Raw genomic sequence first — 16723 nt, forward strand, 5'->3', positions numbered from 1 at the left:
CCATAATCGCAGCAATGGCTAGGAAGAGGGCCAATATGCCCACTAATGCCGGACCACCCCAGACAAGGACAGTAGAAGGATGGATCTCACCGGGAGAAAGGTGGAGAGAAATGCAACAATCCATTGGCGAATCGCAAACTCGAATGCCCTGATCAACAGGCATGCATACAGACACTGGGAGGAGGTGGTGCAACTCCTAAAGCATCTACCAGACCACTACCAACAAAGAGCTGCTCACCTGGTAGAAGAGGGCAAAAGCATGGCGACATACATGCTTAAAATCGGCCTTGGATGCTGCAGAAACATCCAGCAGACTAATGATGATAGGAGTGACCGAGAGAAGACACATATGGCTCAGAATTTCTGGATTCAAGCCAGAGGTGCAAAGCAAATCCTGAATACACCTTTTAACGAAGAGCAGCTGTTTGGCACACCAGTTGACGACAAGAAGGACAACGAGACAGCAAGGTCCATGGGAGCGTTGCAGTTCAGAGGGATGAGAAGGGGTACACCCACAAGAAGGCCAGGTGGTAGGGGAGGCAACGTGCCTATCACATCACACCAGACTTTCCAGCAAGGCTACCAAGGAAACAACCAAGGTCAGTAGCAGTAGGGACAGCAGCAGCAGAACTGGCAGTACCAGCCCCGGGGACAGCCCTTTCAAGGGTACATAAACGGTGGAGGACAAACACGAAGAGGAGGCCAACAGCCTTCCTCCAAGTGACTTCACCAGGAAACAAACGCCCACCCTAGCAACATCTCGGGGTGGGCAAACAGATATAAGGAAAAGCTGCAACCGAACGTTCAACGACAAACAGTACCTCGAACACACAACACTGGTAGGGGGCAGAATAAGAGACTTCATCTAGAAATGGAGGAAGGTCACAGCAGACAAATGGATACTAAACATCATATTATGGATACTGTATAGAGCTAGAGGAATAACCGCCATTCAGAAAACCAAGAAACAAGGCACAATCAGCAAAGGAGCTCTCGCTCCTGCGACTAGAGGCGCAAGAACTGCTCAGCAAGGAGGCAATAGAGGTAGTGCGGCAGAACCAAAGGAACAAAGGGGATTACTCAACTTACTTCCTGGTGCCAAAGGTGGACGAAACACTAAGACCTATCCTAGATCTAAGTTCCTGAACAAATTCATAAAGACTCAAAGATTCAAGATAACTTCCCTACAAGAGGTAATACCACAAATACAACAAGGGGATTTCAATGGCAACTATAGATTTAAAGGATGCATACTTACACATCCCCATCAACCACAAACATAAACGCCTACTAAGGTTTGTGATCAACCAAAGCCACTACCAGTTCACAGTACTGGCATTCGGGCTGAGATCCGCACCAAGGGTGTTTATAAAATGCCTAGCAGCTGTCGCAGAACACCTACGAAGGCAAGGAATACACGTACACCCCTATCTCGACGACTGGCTCGTAAAGGCAAGTTCATACAGCCAATGCAAACAACACATCCACACGCTGACATGACTGGGATTCTCAATCCATTGGGAGAAACCGTAAACAGAACCAGAGCAAATCAAGATATTTTTAGGGGCAAAGATCGACACCATACAGGTCAAAGTGTTCCCCAGCAGAAAGAAAACATTGGCGATACTGAAGGAAACACGTCATTACCGCAAGAGGCAAGTTTCGACAGTGAGGACGGTGAGCAAGCTGATGGAAATGATGGGTCATGCATTCACCTAATCCAAAATATTCGACTACACATGAGACCATTCCAGGAAAAAATACAGCAGCAATGGTCACAGGCAACTGGGAATTGGAAGATCTAGTCGTTATCACACACGCAGTGCATCAGGAAATAGCGTGGTGGAACAAAAAAAAATTATCACAGGGAAAACCATTCACACAACCAACTCCAACAGTGACAATCACAACGGAAGCCTCCCAGCTGGGGTGGGGTGCGCTCATGAACAAGCTCAAGGTGAGGGGGCTATTATCGCAAGAGGATGCAGTCAAGCACATCAATTACCTGGAACTAAAGACAGTGTTCCTAGCCTTTAAAGCTTTTCAGAAGGAGCTGTACGGAAACAGGGTGTTGATCCATACAGACAACACCACAACCATGTTCTCCATCAACAAGCAAGGAGGAACACAGTCAGCATCACTATCAGGGCTAGCACAGGAAATATGGACAAGGGCCATTCCACTAAAGATAGACCTACTAGCAATACATCTCCCAGGGAACGTCAATGTGGAAGCAGACAGACTCACCAGGTAGACGTCAGCATCCCACGAATGGGAGATCAACCAACAGGAAAAACAGAAAGTATTCCGGAAGTGGGGTACCTATTTGCAACACACCAAAATGCAAAATGCCAACACTTCGCATCCAGACAACCAGCCCATCGGTCACAAGGAAATGCGTTATAGATAATTTGGTCAAAGACATTTGCATATGCTTTTCCTCCGATACCACTGATACTGTTGCAGGATCAGCAACATGTCAATGATACTAATAGCACCTCAGTGGGTCAGACAGTCATGGTTCTCACTAATAGTAGAGATGGAGCATGCACCAGCACACAGATTCCCAAAACTAAGGGACCTGTTAACAAGGCAGAACGGAAGGGTGCTACACCCAGAGCCAGAGCCTCAGCCTAGCAGCATGGCTCCTGAAGACCTAGAATTTGCACACATCAAACTACTGGCGGGCACAAAGGCAGTGCTCAGGGAGGGAAGAAGACTTACCAAAAGGAAATGCTACGTAGCAAAATGAAAAAGATTCTCCGAATGGTGCATTAGGGAGAAACTGCAAAGGAAAATCACAACAGAGTCAACAGTACTAAAATACTTAACACATCTACTGCAAAGTAAACTAAGCTACACATCCCTGAGGGTACACTTAGCGGCGATAGTGGCTTACACAAGAGGAGAAACAGGGAAAAGTTTCTTCACCTCCCAATTAGTAAAGAGATTTCTAGAAGGAGATAAGAGAACCTTACCTCCAAACAGAATGCCAGCACCAGCATGGAAACTCAACGTAGTGCTAACTCAATTGATGAAGGCACCATTTGAGCTAATTCACAAGGCTACACTGCACAAGCTCACGCTAAAGACGGCCTTCTTACTGGCTATCACATCACTACGAAGAGTAAGTAAGTTGCAGGTGCTAACACTTCAAGAGCCCTACCTGCAGATACACAGTGATAGGATTGTAATGAGAACAGATCCACACTTCATGCCAAAGGTGGAGTCTCAATTCCACATTAACAAAAAATTAAATACCTAGCTTTTTAAAAAAAAACAACCACAAGCACAAAAAAGAACGCCACACACACTGGACGCCAGGAGGGCTGTGATGCACTATATAGAAAGGACAAAGGAGTGCAGAAAGACAAAGCAACACTTTGTTTCCTTCACCAGCAGTTTTTTGGGACAACCAGTTACCAAAAACACCATTGCACTGTGGATTGCACAAACCATACAACTATGCCACAAACAAGCAGGGCAACTGTTACAAGGAGCAGGTCATACTCACCCAACAAGGGAGAAAGGAGCAATGATTGCGTTTCTAGCCAACACACCAATTCAAGACATTTGTCAAGCTGCAACATGGTCTTCAGTGCACATGTTCACTAAGCACTACTGTGTGGATACCCAAATGAACAAAGAAGCGCAAGTGGGACAGAAGGTCTTACAACACATATTCAGTAACCAGTGCTCATCTTCCACCCAGCCACCACAATAAGGACAAACCACTACAAAGTCTATGCACAGCATAGTGAATCCAGAAAGATTCACGCTGCAAAATGTATAGTTTCTTACCCGTCGGTGTAGTTTTGCAGCTAGAAGACTTTCTGGATTCACTAGCGAACCCACCCTCCTCCGCCAGAAAGATGGGACAGGAGGAGAGGGATTAAGAATGAATAAGGCCTTAGAAAATAAGAGGAATAACATAAGTAACACATGACGAGGAAAAAGAATCCGAAGATGGCGACCAAAAGTGGGAGCTTCCTGGGCCACAAAAAAAAAGGAAAAAAAGTGAAAAGAGACTACAATTCCAGGTCCAACTACTAGATGGTGGAATAATGCAAAACAGTGTAAATACAGAAAGTCTTCAAGCTGCAAAACTATACTGACAGGTAAGAAACTATACGCTGTTTTGAGTGAAGATACGCCAAATCTGAGATGGAGGCATGCCCGGCAGCCAGTGTTTCATTTGTGCCGGTGGTTGCAGGTGGGGCCCACTGGCAGTCATTTGTGGGAACCGGGGTTTATTTTTCATCATTAAACTTTGACATGGGACAAGCGAGAGAAAGGGTTAGAAAGGGAAAGCACAAGGAAAGAAAGATGGAAATTGAATGCCAAAGATAGAGAACAAGGGTAATAAGGAACCTGAAGATTGAGATAAAGGGGCACAAGTGTAGGTTGGTGGTTAGAGGTATGAACTGAAATCACGACTAAGCACCATTGGTATTCGGCAACCCGATCATTTGGCAGCAGGCACCTGAGGAGAACTTTGGGCCCAAGCACTTAGGGTCATAATTATCAATGCATTGCAACACTATAGCACTGCATCACTAGTGCACTGCACAACATGATGCAAAAACGACACAAACCCTCAAGATGCGATTTATCAAGCGACGCAAGGCCACCTTGCGTGGCTGTGAGTGGCTTGATAAATCCAGGATAAAATACAACCAAAAATCTCTTTTTTTAACTCTGCGCCAGGGATTCATTACCGCGCAAAATCCATGGATTTTGACGCATTTTCAGATTTACCATTACTGGTAGACTTGGGAATGCGCCAAAATGCTACGACTTCCCAGTGAAGGTATAACGAGTAGAAATATAATAATTTCACCTCGTTTTTTCCTCTTTCTATGTATGCTACTTTCTACAGCACACACACAAAGAAGCAAATGCCTAAGGGGAATGTTTATATGCAGGAAAGTGTTCCTTCCTGCAGAAAAACAATCCTGCTTACAATGCAGTCACCCTTGCACCTTGCACTGTGCGCCAGTGCTGGTAAAAGATTCATGCAGCGTATTGAGTTAAATATGATTACTGCCCTTTCCCTGTCATGCAGCACAGAGCAGCAAGGTGACTTGCCATGCTGTGCCACTTTTTCATAAATATGGCCCTTAGTCTTTTTCAAATTAAGCACTGCTTGTAGCTATTTATAGCACATAATTCAAACAATATGCTGACTAATGTAAAGGTCATGCAGGAAAGTTACAGGCTTGAAAACTGAGAAAATATTGCTTGAATTCAGTTCTAGAGAAATAAAAATATAACAGCTCGAAGTCAAAAACAATACATGGAGGCAGTGTAAGACAGGCTATAGACAGAGAGGGCATAAGTAGAGAAATAAGGAATAATAAACCTAGTGTTAGAGTTATGAAAATAGATGTAAATCATTTTTCATGATTATCATTGTGCATATGTTATGTATGAGTGGATAAAGGATCATTAACATATATCCACTGATTGCCATTTGTATATGCGCCTTCAAGTGAGCACAAACACACACTCATAACCAACCCTTTCACATTGAAATGCCTCTGTACAAATATTGTGACATTTATCCAAACACTATGGGGCCAATTCGCAAACGCATGTTTGAGTACATGAAGTAGTACTTCACATACTCAGAAACAATTCTCTAAATCAGCCCCGAAATGTCCAACTCCCAATTATTTAGTCCTTTCTATTTGTAATTGCATATGACTATTCCCTGAATATTTCCATAGTGAATGTTTGATGGCCAATTCACAAAGGCATTCAGGAGTACGTGCAGTAGTACTACAGGAGTACTGCTCTACATACCCATACATTTCTTTGTTAATTGACCCTGAAATGTCCAACTCCCAAATCACAAAAAGTTTAATGAGGACACAGTCCTTTCAATTTTAACTAAACTTGTATGAATATGAAATGTAATAGTGGGGGACGTGGCCTGAAGCGGATGGAGTAGGCAGCACCGAACTATGCTCCCATTGACAGACCCATATCTAGTGCCATCCTAACGCATAACAACGGGTCCAGGAGCTCTGCTACGTTCTGTTATGTTCCGGCAACATGTTCGGCTGGTGAGTCGCAGAATAATAGCTTTTTGATCTGACCCGGGGAGCTGATGGTGAAGCGACGAAGGAGGAACAGTGGTGGCAAGATGGCGGCAATGGCCCATGAATTGGCCGTGGTCCACGCTGCCCCAGCAAAGCCTGCTGAGACGAGTCCCCTGATAACCACACACCAGTCAGGGAGAGCTCCGACACAGTAAAACCTGTCCCAGTCCATGCAGCTGAGAACAGAGGGGAGTCTCCAGGTTGAAAGACGGCCTGAGGCGGGGCTGTGAGCAGAGAAGGAACATGTTCGGGGGCACATCGGGCCGTAGTCGGTGACACGGCGCCTACCCCCGCATGGGCCAGTGAGACTCCCTCATCAGAGCGGTGACCTATGAGTGTTGCAGGGGGCGTGAAGGAAAGGAGCGTGAGGGGGCCTGTGGCTGCCCCTCTCCAGGAGACTCTGAGGAGCCTGGTGGAAGTCCTGTGGGACCCACAGATGCATAGGAGGTTAGCACACTGCTCTGGCAGCTTTCCGGGGGGACTTGGGGCAGCGCATCCCCCCTGCTTATTTTGTACCGGTCATAAGAAGGGGAGGGGGAGAGCTTCACCTCATGGAGTGGCAAATAGAGCCCACAGCACGTCACCCCAGTGACAGGAACCAGGTCCGGATCCTTGTTCTGGAGACAGCTTTGTGCGGAGATTATGGATGGAGTGGTGAGAGCTCCTCATAGGGGAGACTTGAGGTGATTGGCATCCCTCTCCTTTGAATGGGGGAGCCCTCGGGTGGGACTGGAACGGCTATTGACCGTATTGTCTTTGACAAAGTCACTGCCCTAAATGAGTAGATTAGCAGAGCAGCACCTGGAAGAGGAGGCCCATGCCGCGCAGCCGTGCAACCGGGAGAGGCAGGCGATATCCATATGGCCCCCCTAGATGAGGTGGTCCAAATTAATGGCATAGGTGAAGGCTTCTCGCCAAGACACACAAGCATGGCGAGATGTGAACACAATGAGGTGCTGCAATATACCACAGCTGAGGTGGAGGGTTCTTGCCTAGACTAACTGCCTGGCTGTGGATCTTGGAGGCCCACTACCCCTGAGACACACCTAAATCCCTACCAACGAGTTAAAGAGGCACTAAAGAGACTGTGGCAGCCCTCCAGGGGAGATTCCATGCAGGTCTTACAATTTTGTGTGCTGAAAGAAGTGTGTACGGCTGCGTTGCAACGAAGAGCCCAGGTTTACCCAGAATAACCACAAAGGGTAGGTCTGTCACAATACTGCTGTCACAATGGGAAAAACTACCCGCAAAAGAGACCCCGAACCTGCAGGCCTAACACAGTAGGAGGTAGGGGAGAACATAATGACTGAGACTGACCACCCATCACGCCTTGATCCACCTGATGAACCAACACTTTAAGACATCCACCAAGCAATAGCGGCACCTAAGACAGCTGTATAGACTAAAATAGACACCCTCAGGGAGAATATGGGACATCTGAGAGCTGACCACCACTGACTGGTGGAATGAGTCACTACAGCTGAAAAGGAAATAGCGGATATGTCTCCGACCTTGTTTTCAGCAACTGACAGGCTTGCCCTACTGGAGACTCAGGTCCTCACACTCAAACGAAAACACTGAAAACAGGTTGCGCTGCAACAACCTGAGAATAGTTGGACTACCTGAGAAAATCGAAGGCAATGACATGGTCGTATACCTGGAGAAATGGATCTGAGGGGAATTGGCAGAGGAGGGTCTCTCCTCTTACTACAATCTCAAATGTGCCCGCAAAACCCTCCCCAGGGGGCCCACCACTCCCAGTGGTGGAAAGATTGCTGTTCTATAAAGATAGCAATCATTTTCTCTGCAGAGCTCAACAGAAGGGTCAGCTGGTGGTCTACAACAGCACGGTCAGAATATTTCCAGAATTCTCCAGGGAAGTCCAAAGGTAGCACTCAACTTATCTGGCAGCAAAGAAGAGGCTCCGGCAAATGGAGATTCAATATGCAATAATGTTCCCCCACGTCTCAGAGTGCGGACCCTGACCGGCACATGATTCTCTAACACACTGCAGGAGGTGTGGGACTGGTTAGATCAACAGCCTCACTGGAAGAAACCTGATCCGGCCCCACGAGAGAGAAGGATGAGGTGGAATGGACGGCACTGTGAAGGGAGATCCAGATCTTCTGCTGCCCCTTCTAGAGCAGAGACCCAACAGGAAAGAGACATATTGGTGGCAGCAGTCGCTTTGTTAAGTGCCACGGGAGCATGCTAGACATTCACTCACTGACTGGGGATGACACCAAGGACTCAGACTCTGATCGTAGCTCCAGTCTGCTGGGCGAGCCCAGCCAAGATCTTCCCGCAGTGACCCCTGGGACAGTTGATAAAATTATCTGAACTGAAGTATTAAGTGAGGAGAAGGTGGTGGGAAGCAATTATCAGAGACTATGAGAGTGACGGGCAGAGATTGGGTGGCAATTCTGGTTTTCCGGGGCCTGTTCCACGAATATATGTGGTATACACTGGATGGGTGGAATGTCGGGAAAGCTAGGGGCAGCTTGCTTACCCTCCACATAGGATGCTTGTAGGGGCCTTCACGAGTATCTCTTTATTGCACAGTTTGCGTAAAGTTTGGATGAGAGGGGAACACTCACCGATCCTGGGGCATGGGAGTTGGATTGTTAAAAGGGTTTTCAGTTAGGAGACTTAGCAGGTGTCTCATACTGGGGACCACCATGCTGGGGGCATTCAACGGGTTCCTACCTTAGGGCAGAGGGCACATGACTAGGAATGGAGAGCCAGGCCTTATACAGCGTACACCATTGTCTCACAACATACAAGGTTCTAACGTGGAACATCAGGGGAATGCACACCATGTCCAAACACTATAAAATATTTTATTACTTGAAAAGGTGGGGTGTCCACATTGCCCTTCTGCAGAAAACTCAACTACTAGCTCTGGAGGGGGCTGCCCTAAAAAGCAGATGACGGGGTCAGGCATACTACCCTTTTACTCGCCTTATGCAAGAGGTCTGTGTTGGTCTGGATGAGGGTGGGGGTTGCATTCCAGCACACAGGGGATCTGATAGACCCAGAAGGGTGATATATTGTGGTTACAGGTAGACTAGATGGCCGTGATGTGGCGATAATAAATCTTTATGGGCCTAATATAGACTAGGATACTTTCCTGACCGGCCTATCTGGCTTTCTGCACCTAACCTCATTCACTCCACGTTCATGGGAGATGACTTTAACTGTGTAGCTGACCTTTTAATGGATCATTCACACGCCTTGCTTAGAGACGCATAGGTGCAACGCATTGCAAGGGCCTTCACAAGCTGGCAGAGTGGGCGGGGACTAATAGTCACATGTAGAAGATTGCACCCAATGACACAAGACTGCTCCTATTTTTCGCACTTGCATGACCTACACGTCAGACTAGACAACTTTCCATGTTCTCCAAACATCCATACCCTAACCCATAGTGTAGAATACTTGACATATACCATTTTCGCCTGCAATACAGTCCTTTTGCACCTGCTTTGGGGGACCCCTCACCAGAATATCCCTACCTGGTGGGTCAAAACTGAAGCAATAAAAGGCCCAGTATTTCTGGAATAAATCAGAGAACCGATTGAACTTTGAAGGGACCCCTGGTGGCAGAGGTGGAGGGGGCAGACTGGGAACTGAGTACCTTAAAAATAGAAACACAGAGACCAGGGCACCCTGAGCTACGACAACCCTTACTAGAAGCCAAAGAGAAAGTAGCAGTCCAGGTTGAGAAGCTGAGGTGTTTTGATTACAAAAGTGTGCTCAACCTAGATTTTAAAATACTGAGTAGAGTCTTGGCAGCAAGACTCCTCCCATTTATGACCACCCTCATGCATCCTGACTAAGCGGGTTTCATCCCAGACCACAACACAGCGGTTAATATATGGTGCCTCCTGTCCATAATAGAGGCACACGATCATGAAGAGGGCGAAGGGGTCGTCTTTGTGATAGACATAGAAAAGGCTTTCGACAGCTTTGAAATGGAGATTTGTATATGCAGTCATAGCGCAAATGCAACTAGAATGGGGTATTTTGATGTGGGTCAAATTACTCTATAGAGACCACCTAGCCAGAATCCGGTTTGGCCAAACAAATTCGGAGCAATATAGAGTGGAGAGGGGGACGCTGCAGTGGTGCCCCGTCTCCCTATTGCTCTTTGCCTTGGACATGGAACTTCTGTCCAGCCTCGCTTGGACTGGAAACAGATATCAGGGCATACAAATAGAACTTGTTGATGTTCCTGAGTAATGTAGGGGGTGCCCTGGAGGAGGCCAGAGGACTGAGGAGAACCTCATTCATTGCCTGGTGTACTTAGGAGTGAAGATCTATCACTTTTAACCTGACTTACACAGAGGGAACGTGGGGGCTGCCATTAGATCCCTGAAAGCTAGTATGGACTTCTGGAAAACGCTATCATAGTCTGTGGCGGTAATCGTTGCACTCCTAAAGATGGTGGCACTCCCTAAGCTGCTCTATTTCTTCACGACTCTCCCTATATATCGATCCCTAGACCATGGTTACTGGAATGGACTCTCTCAGTGTGTTCTTTATATGGGGAGGTGGCCACAAGTGAGTAGCCCTGGTGACACTGAAGTTACCGACACATGACGGGGGCTAGCGGTCCCCGACTTTGAGAAGTATTATTTAGCAGGACAGCTTCAGTGGTTCACACAATGGCTAGCGAGGTGACAAGCACAGGATCGTGAGATGGGGCCCTTTGTATCTGACCAGGATGTTCTTTTGCAGGTGTTATTGAAGATGGGTAGGGCTCCACTGGGAGCATGGGAAAGCTCCAGGCAGTAAATTGCTGCTGGAGAAGATGTCTCCAAAAGGCACATAGCCTGGTTCCCTACTCACAGGACATTCCTATGAAAATTATACATATCCTACCGCACTGGGGACAGGGGAGGGGAATAGGAGACTGGATACTGGCGGGTGCGACTAAGATTGGGGACTGCTTCCGAGAGGGGGAGCTTCTCCCATTTGAGGATTTTAGGGCGGGTTGGAGCTTCCCTAGGGCCACTTTTTTCTTCACAGGGTGGTGACGGCTGCCCTCTGCCTCAATGGAGGGCTGGCATTTCAGAACCTAAGCACCACAGCGCTTGCAGGTAAATCGGTACGGCGAGAGGTAAAATCAAAGCAGTCACATGCCTCTACAGGGCGATAAGAAGTGATTCACTCCAACCGTTGACTACATTGAGGTACCACTGGACAGAGGACTTTGGTACCCTCATAGCAGATAGAGACTTGGAGATCACCCTGGATAGAAACCCCAAGGTGACTAGAAAAGCCATGCTTCAGATACATTCCTTTTTACTTCTTGTACAGGGCGTTTCTCAGCCTCTGACACATTATTAAATACTTCCACTATTAAATACTTCCACAGGGAGGATGTGGCATGTCTGTGCTGTGAAGAACTCAGAGCGGAAATGATGCACATGATCTGGGCATGTCCAACGCTGCACAGCTACTGGGAAGAAGTTACTAAAATGGTGGCGGACATTACTGAAAAGACTATTGACTGCTCACCGGCCCACTACCTTTTAAGTCTGTTCCCCCATACCTCCAAAACAAGGTTTACCAGTAGGTTCTAGGACTTGGACTTTATCCTAGCTAAATGGGAAATAAAGCATTGGAAGACCCCAGGGGAGCCCCAGATAGCAGTATGCAAAAAATAAAGCTAGAGATGTGGGTGGGGTGTGATGGGCGAGTCCTGCTTAGGGATGCTCCTAGAGGGATTGGCTCGATTGAGAGGGCCGGAGCTTGAGAGGTGCTGGTTGACAGCATGAAGGACCCGGGGTTGGAATCAGGTGAATCTACACCGTGGATGCTGTCTCTGCCTGGGAGCCCACCACAAAATGATCTTCTGCGATGACTCGGGGGGGAAGCCTGGTTTGATATTGACCCCAGAATAAAGATGTGAATAGATCTGTTGTATATCTACAACTGGTTGTGACTTTCAATGAGTGAGGGGAGATTTGGGCTCTGGGAGCACGAAAAAGATGGCATTAACCTGGGATGGTTACCACAATATAAATGGAGATAGCTCATTGTCATTGCAAGATGTGATATTGCAATGCTGTAAACGGCATATAACTATTAATAGCTATAAAAATCTGGTTACAATTTTTTTTTAATGAATATAAAGTGTAATGTGCTCTGGGGCCAATTCACAAAGACATTTATGAGTATACGGACTACTTCATGTACTAATAAATACCCTTGTGAATCAAACTCTTTGTTTCTCAGGGTACGAGAGAACAAGAAAGATAAAAGGAATGATTAATGCTTTTTCTTTAACGAAATATACGACTGTCAGAAGGTGAGGTATTTCTAAGGTGGACTTGTATTGTTTTCTGGAACTTTCTATGACCTTCTGTTTTTTATGTGCATCCTGTCATAGTTACTTACCTGTTAAAGAAATGTTAGATAAAATACTGACTGAACTTCTGTATCGGAGTGCCCTTTACAGTATGATACTGTGGGGCAGATTTATGAGTTCTGGCGCATCTCTGCAAATCAGCAGGGATACGCCAGAACTGATGCGTCATGCAATTCCCTCCTTGCGGCACCACAGATGCTCTGCATTTACAATGCGGCGCACCATGGTGCAAGGAAGGGCAGATGCGTGACGCATCTTGTGGTGTACGGGCGGCGCATTGCTGGAGTAGCGTCGCAAGTGCGACGCAACTCCTGCAATGTACAGAGGCCACCCATACATAGCGTGGTGCATCACTCCTTACGCCTGCTTCAAGCAGGCGTAAGGATTTGACCCAGCAGCGTCGTAAACCTGACTCAGTGAAATCTTGTAGATTTCACTGAGTCAGTTTTACGGGGCTTTCCTACGAGGGAACGCCCACCCTGCGACAGAACGCCCACATGAAACCTGACGCAGGTTTCATGTGGCGCAGGGCTTTACAACGTGACGCATCTGCCTAGATGCGCCACGTTGTAAATAGGTCGCAGGGATGCGCCAAGTTTCCACGCCGTTGCGTGACGCAACGGCGGCGTAAACGTGGCGCAAGCCCAACATAAATCTGCCCCTATGTCTGAGCCAATCGCTCCCTCCAGATGCTATAGGAAGCGTTGATGGCTCGCCGAGGGTGAATCATTCACGCAAAGGACGTAGCATTGTTTTGCAATTTAATGGTGTTGTGGTCAGTAGGATACTAGCAGTAAACCACAGTGCACACACACCATTCTGCCCAACAACTGTTGGCTACCCAAGGCCCCCAAGAATAGACATCGCATTCTTTGACTTTGGTGTGTGGTTGGAGGGAGGAGTAAAGACTGTACCTTGTGAACGGAGGGGACTCTTTGACTGTAGTGTCTACAGAGCAGGGGTGTCTTAGGTAATTCGACAAGGGCAAGATCCATCCCAGGCTATCAGTCAATCAATAAAATAAACCATGGAAATATATTTGAGCTAACAGGACTTAAGTAGCATAATGATGACCTTGATAAACAGGTCGTGCCCAACCTCTTTAGACCTCCTCTGGACAGCACTGCTGTTGAGACACTAGGAGAACGAGGCAGCAAGTTCAGCAGTCGCTGTAGGGCGAACAGCAGGTGAGGGGCGTGCAACCTCCGCACTGCTGCAATTGTTTTCACTTTGCGTCACCTCTTGTATTGCAGGTCATCGCTTGACATCTGTGCTATCGATGGGAGAAATCAGCGACACGTAGCGCTCACGGCCTGCAAGATGCTCGCGCTTCAGTGCCTGGGGAGGGCATACACGGTGACAGATGACAACAGCTGTCAATTACCTGCCGCAACAGAGCGCTCCTGTGACTCCTGCCATTTGTGGGAGAAATGTGACGGTATGTCGCCTATAATCATTTAATTATTTGCAGCCCGTTTAACTGCCCTAATGAAAATAGTTCTGCAGCAAAGAGATTTGGCTCAGCGCCGCCCCAGTGCTCTCAGAGCAGGAACTGTCAAAAATAAAGTGTTAATAACATCGTTATATAGTTTTATTTTTCTGAGCTACAGGGCTGGGTTGTAGCAGTGCGGGGCTGGAGCCACGGGGGGGGGTGGGGGGGAGTGTTCGGGGGGGAAGGGGGGGGGAGTAGTTCATGCACCTACATGCACATCATGGTTTGGCCAGCTGTTCTGGGCCGAAAAAACAACACTGGGTGTGGGCTTCCCACAGTAAGGCCAAGCCTCATCAATACAATTAAACAATCAGAAAGCCAGTACTGCAATTACAACTTTTATGGCCATTTCCTGCGCGCAAAGAATTTAAACTGAGTGCGGGACAGTGACAATCCTTGAAATAAATCTTATTTATTTTTATATTTGATTAAGCAAAATGAATATGTTGGTTCAAAGTTTACTAAAAATTCAAATTTTTTTCAAACACAAACAATACAAAAAACACACTATTCATAAAAATGACATTTCCATAAAACAGTGATTGCGCAGAAATTTACAAACAGTTCAAGTGAAAACACAGCCTAACATACCTAGTTGATCAACATTTCCAATCATCACTCATTCTCTCACACACACACACAACACACTACCGACTATATGTACAACTATAATGTCACAAATTAATTTTTGAATGCATATGAAAACACAAATAATGAGAGCACCATAGACAAAGATTACGAAAAGAATTAGCCTATTATTGTTGTTTTTTCGCAAAGCAAATGATAGGATTTAGTAGTCTTATGGTGACGTAAAATGGTCTACGCGTATCGAACCCCTAAAAGACTTATGGGGTTCTCATCAGGACCTCTGTGCGGGCACAGCTGCCTCTGCGCGGGCACTCGCAGACTGATCCCGAGGCGTTCCGACTTAGAGGACTAACTGCGGCTTGAATATCAGGCCGGCAACCCGTGTTCAAACAATACTTCATCCCTCGCTTCCATTCGAGCAAACCCCTCAAACTATTTGTTTGCCTGTGGCTGTTGTACATTTGTCCAACGCCCGGGCTTTCCAGCCTTCTATGAGCCCTCACACAAGCCATGAGGTCCTGATGAGAACCCCATAAGTCTTTTAGGGGTTCGAAACGTGTAGACCATTCTACGTCACCATAAGACTCCTAAATCCTATCATTTGCTTTGCGAAAAAACAACAATAATAGCCTAATTTTTTTTTCGTAATCTTTGTCAATGGTGCTCTCATTATTTGTGTTTTCATATGCATTCAAAAATTAATTTGTGACAATATAGTTGTACATATAGTCGGTAGTGTGTTGTGTGTGTGTGTGAGAGAATGAGTGATGATTGGAAATGTTGATCAACTAGGTATGTTAGGCTGTGTTTTCACTTGAACTGTTTGTAAATTTCTGCGCAATCACTGTTTTATGGAAATATCATTTTTATGAATAGTGTGTTTTTTGTATTGTTTGTGTTTAAAAAAATGTAGAATTTTTGGTAAACTTTGAACCAACATATTCATTTTGCTAAATCAAATATAAAAATAAAAAAGATTTATTTCAAGGATTGTCACTGTCCCGCACTTTAAATTCTTTGCGCGCAGGAAATGGCCATAAAAGTTGTAATTGCAGTACTGGCTTTCTGATTGTTTAATTTTAGCTGTTTTGGGCCGGCCATACAGTGATGCACACTTAGCATGTTCTCCGCCAGGCTCTAATGCACAGCCTGGGTAGAGACCATGCCCAGGCTCCCAATACCCGTCAGAGCACCGTACCTGTCACACAGATTGATAACAACGCTGCCTTGCAGTGCTGTGATTGGTTTTAGGGAGCCTGTGTGCTTCCGGGACTCTTCAGAGAAGCAGCGAAGGGGGAGAGATGGAGTGGCCCTGATGTGGAGGTAAGTGGTTTAAAAAAAAATGTGTCCCCCCTGCTTTGCCACCCGACACTGATTACTCTTGTTTTGTACAGATGTTACGATAATAGGAATATAACATTAAAGTATCACAATAGATAGAGGCAGACAACTCAGTCAAGTTAAATGCCACTAAAGGAAAGAAAGTACCTCTCCAGAAATGACTTACCCCATCGTATACTGTTGTTTATGAAGCAGAGCAGTTGCAAAAATTAAATGTTGTCTCGCTTTTTATCTTCCCCCAGGTTTTTTCCTCCGCGTAAATGCTAACACGAACTGTTAGCTTAATATAATTAGGAATTTAATTGCATGTGATGTAGCTCAAGGGCTAATTAACTAATTAATTAATTGAGTATACTCTATAGTATCAGAAGTAATTGCCATAAAGACTGTGACAGAGCGGTGCATGTGTGGACTAGGTTGTAAATGAAAACATTTGTTTTCTCGTGTGTTTTATATCTTAATTCGTCCAGCCGACATCCTCTCAGTAGATAGTAGCAGTGACTGTTATTTCTCTATTAAATAAATAACATAGTGGTATGCAAGTGTTAGGCGAGTAAGTGAAAATATACTTATTTCAAGAGTTTAAATTGCACCGGAATAGAAACCAGAACTAAAGTTGCCTGAAGCATAAGAATGACAACAAATGACAACGAATGTTACATTTGCAGATAATTTCAGGACTGCAGGTTTTAGGGGAAAATCCGAGGATGTAGCACAAATTGTACATGCTGATGCACAACAACTCGCATGCAAGCACAACCCTTGAATGACAAACCGCTCTGCAGGGGAAAATTGGAAGTGTCAGCCACTGTAGGGAAACAT

General features: G+C 46.1%; 1 protein-coding gene across 1 annotated transcript in view; it reads left to right on the forward strand.

Moving 5' to 3' along the window:
- C7 (complement C7) overlaps positions 1–16723 on the forward strand; it is a 413756-nt gene that overhangs the window by 369695 nt on the left and 27338 nt on the right. Inside the window, exon 17 of the mRNA XM_086960581.1 lies at positions 13734–13918. Coding sequence (XP_086816707.1) covers positions 13734–13918 — 185 coding nt within the window. The remainder of the gene's footprint in view (positions 1–13733; positions 13919–16723) is intronic.

Source organism: Lissotriton vulgaris, chromosome 3_1 (assembly GCF_964263255.1).
Source record: "Lissotriton vulgaris chromosome 3_1, aLisVul1.2, whole genome shotgun sequence".
Classification (NCBI taxonomy): Eukaryota; Metazoa; Chordata; class Amphibia; order Caudata; family Salamandridae; genus Lissotriton; species Lissotriton vulgaris.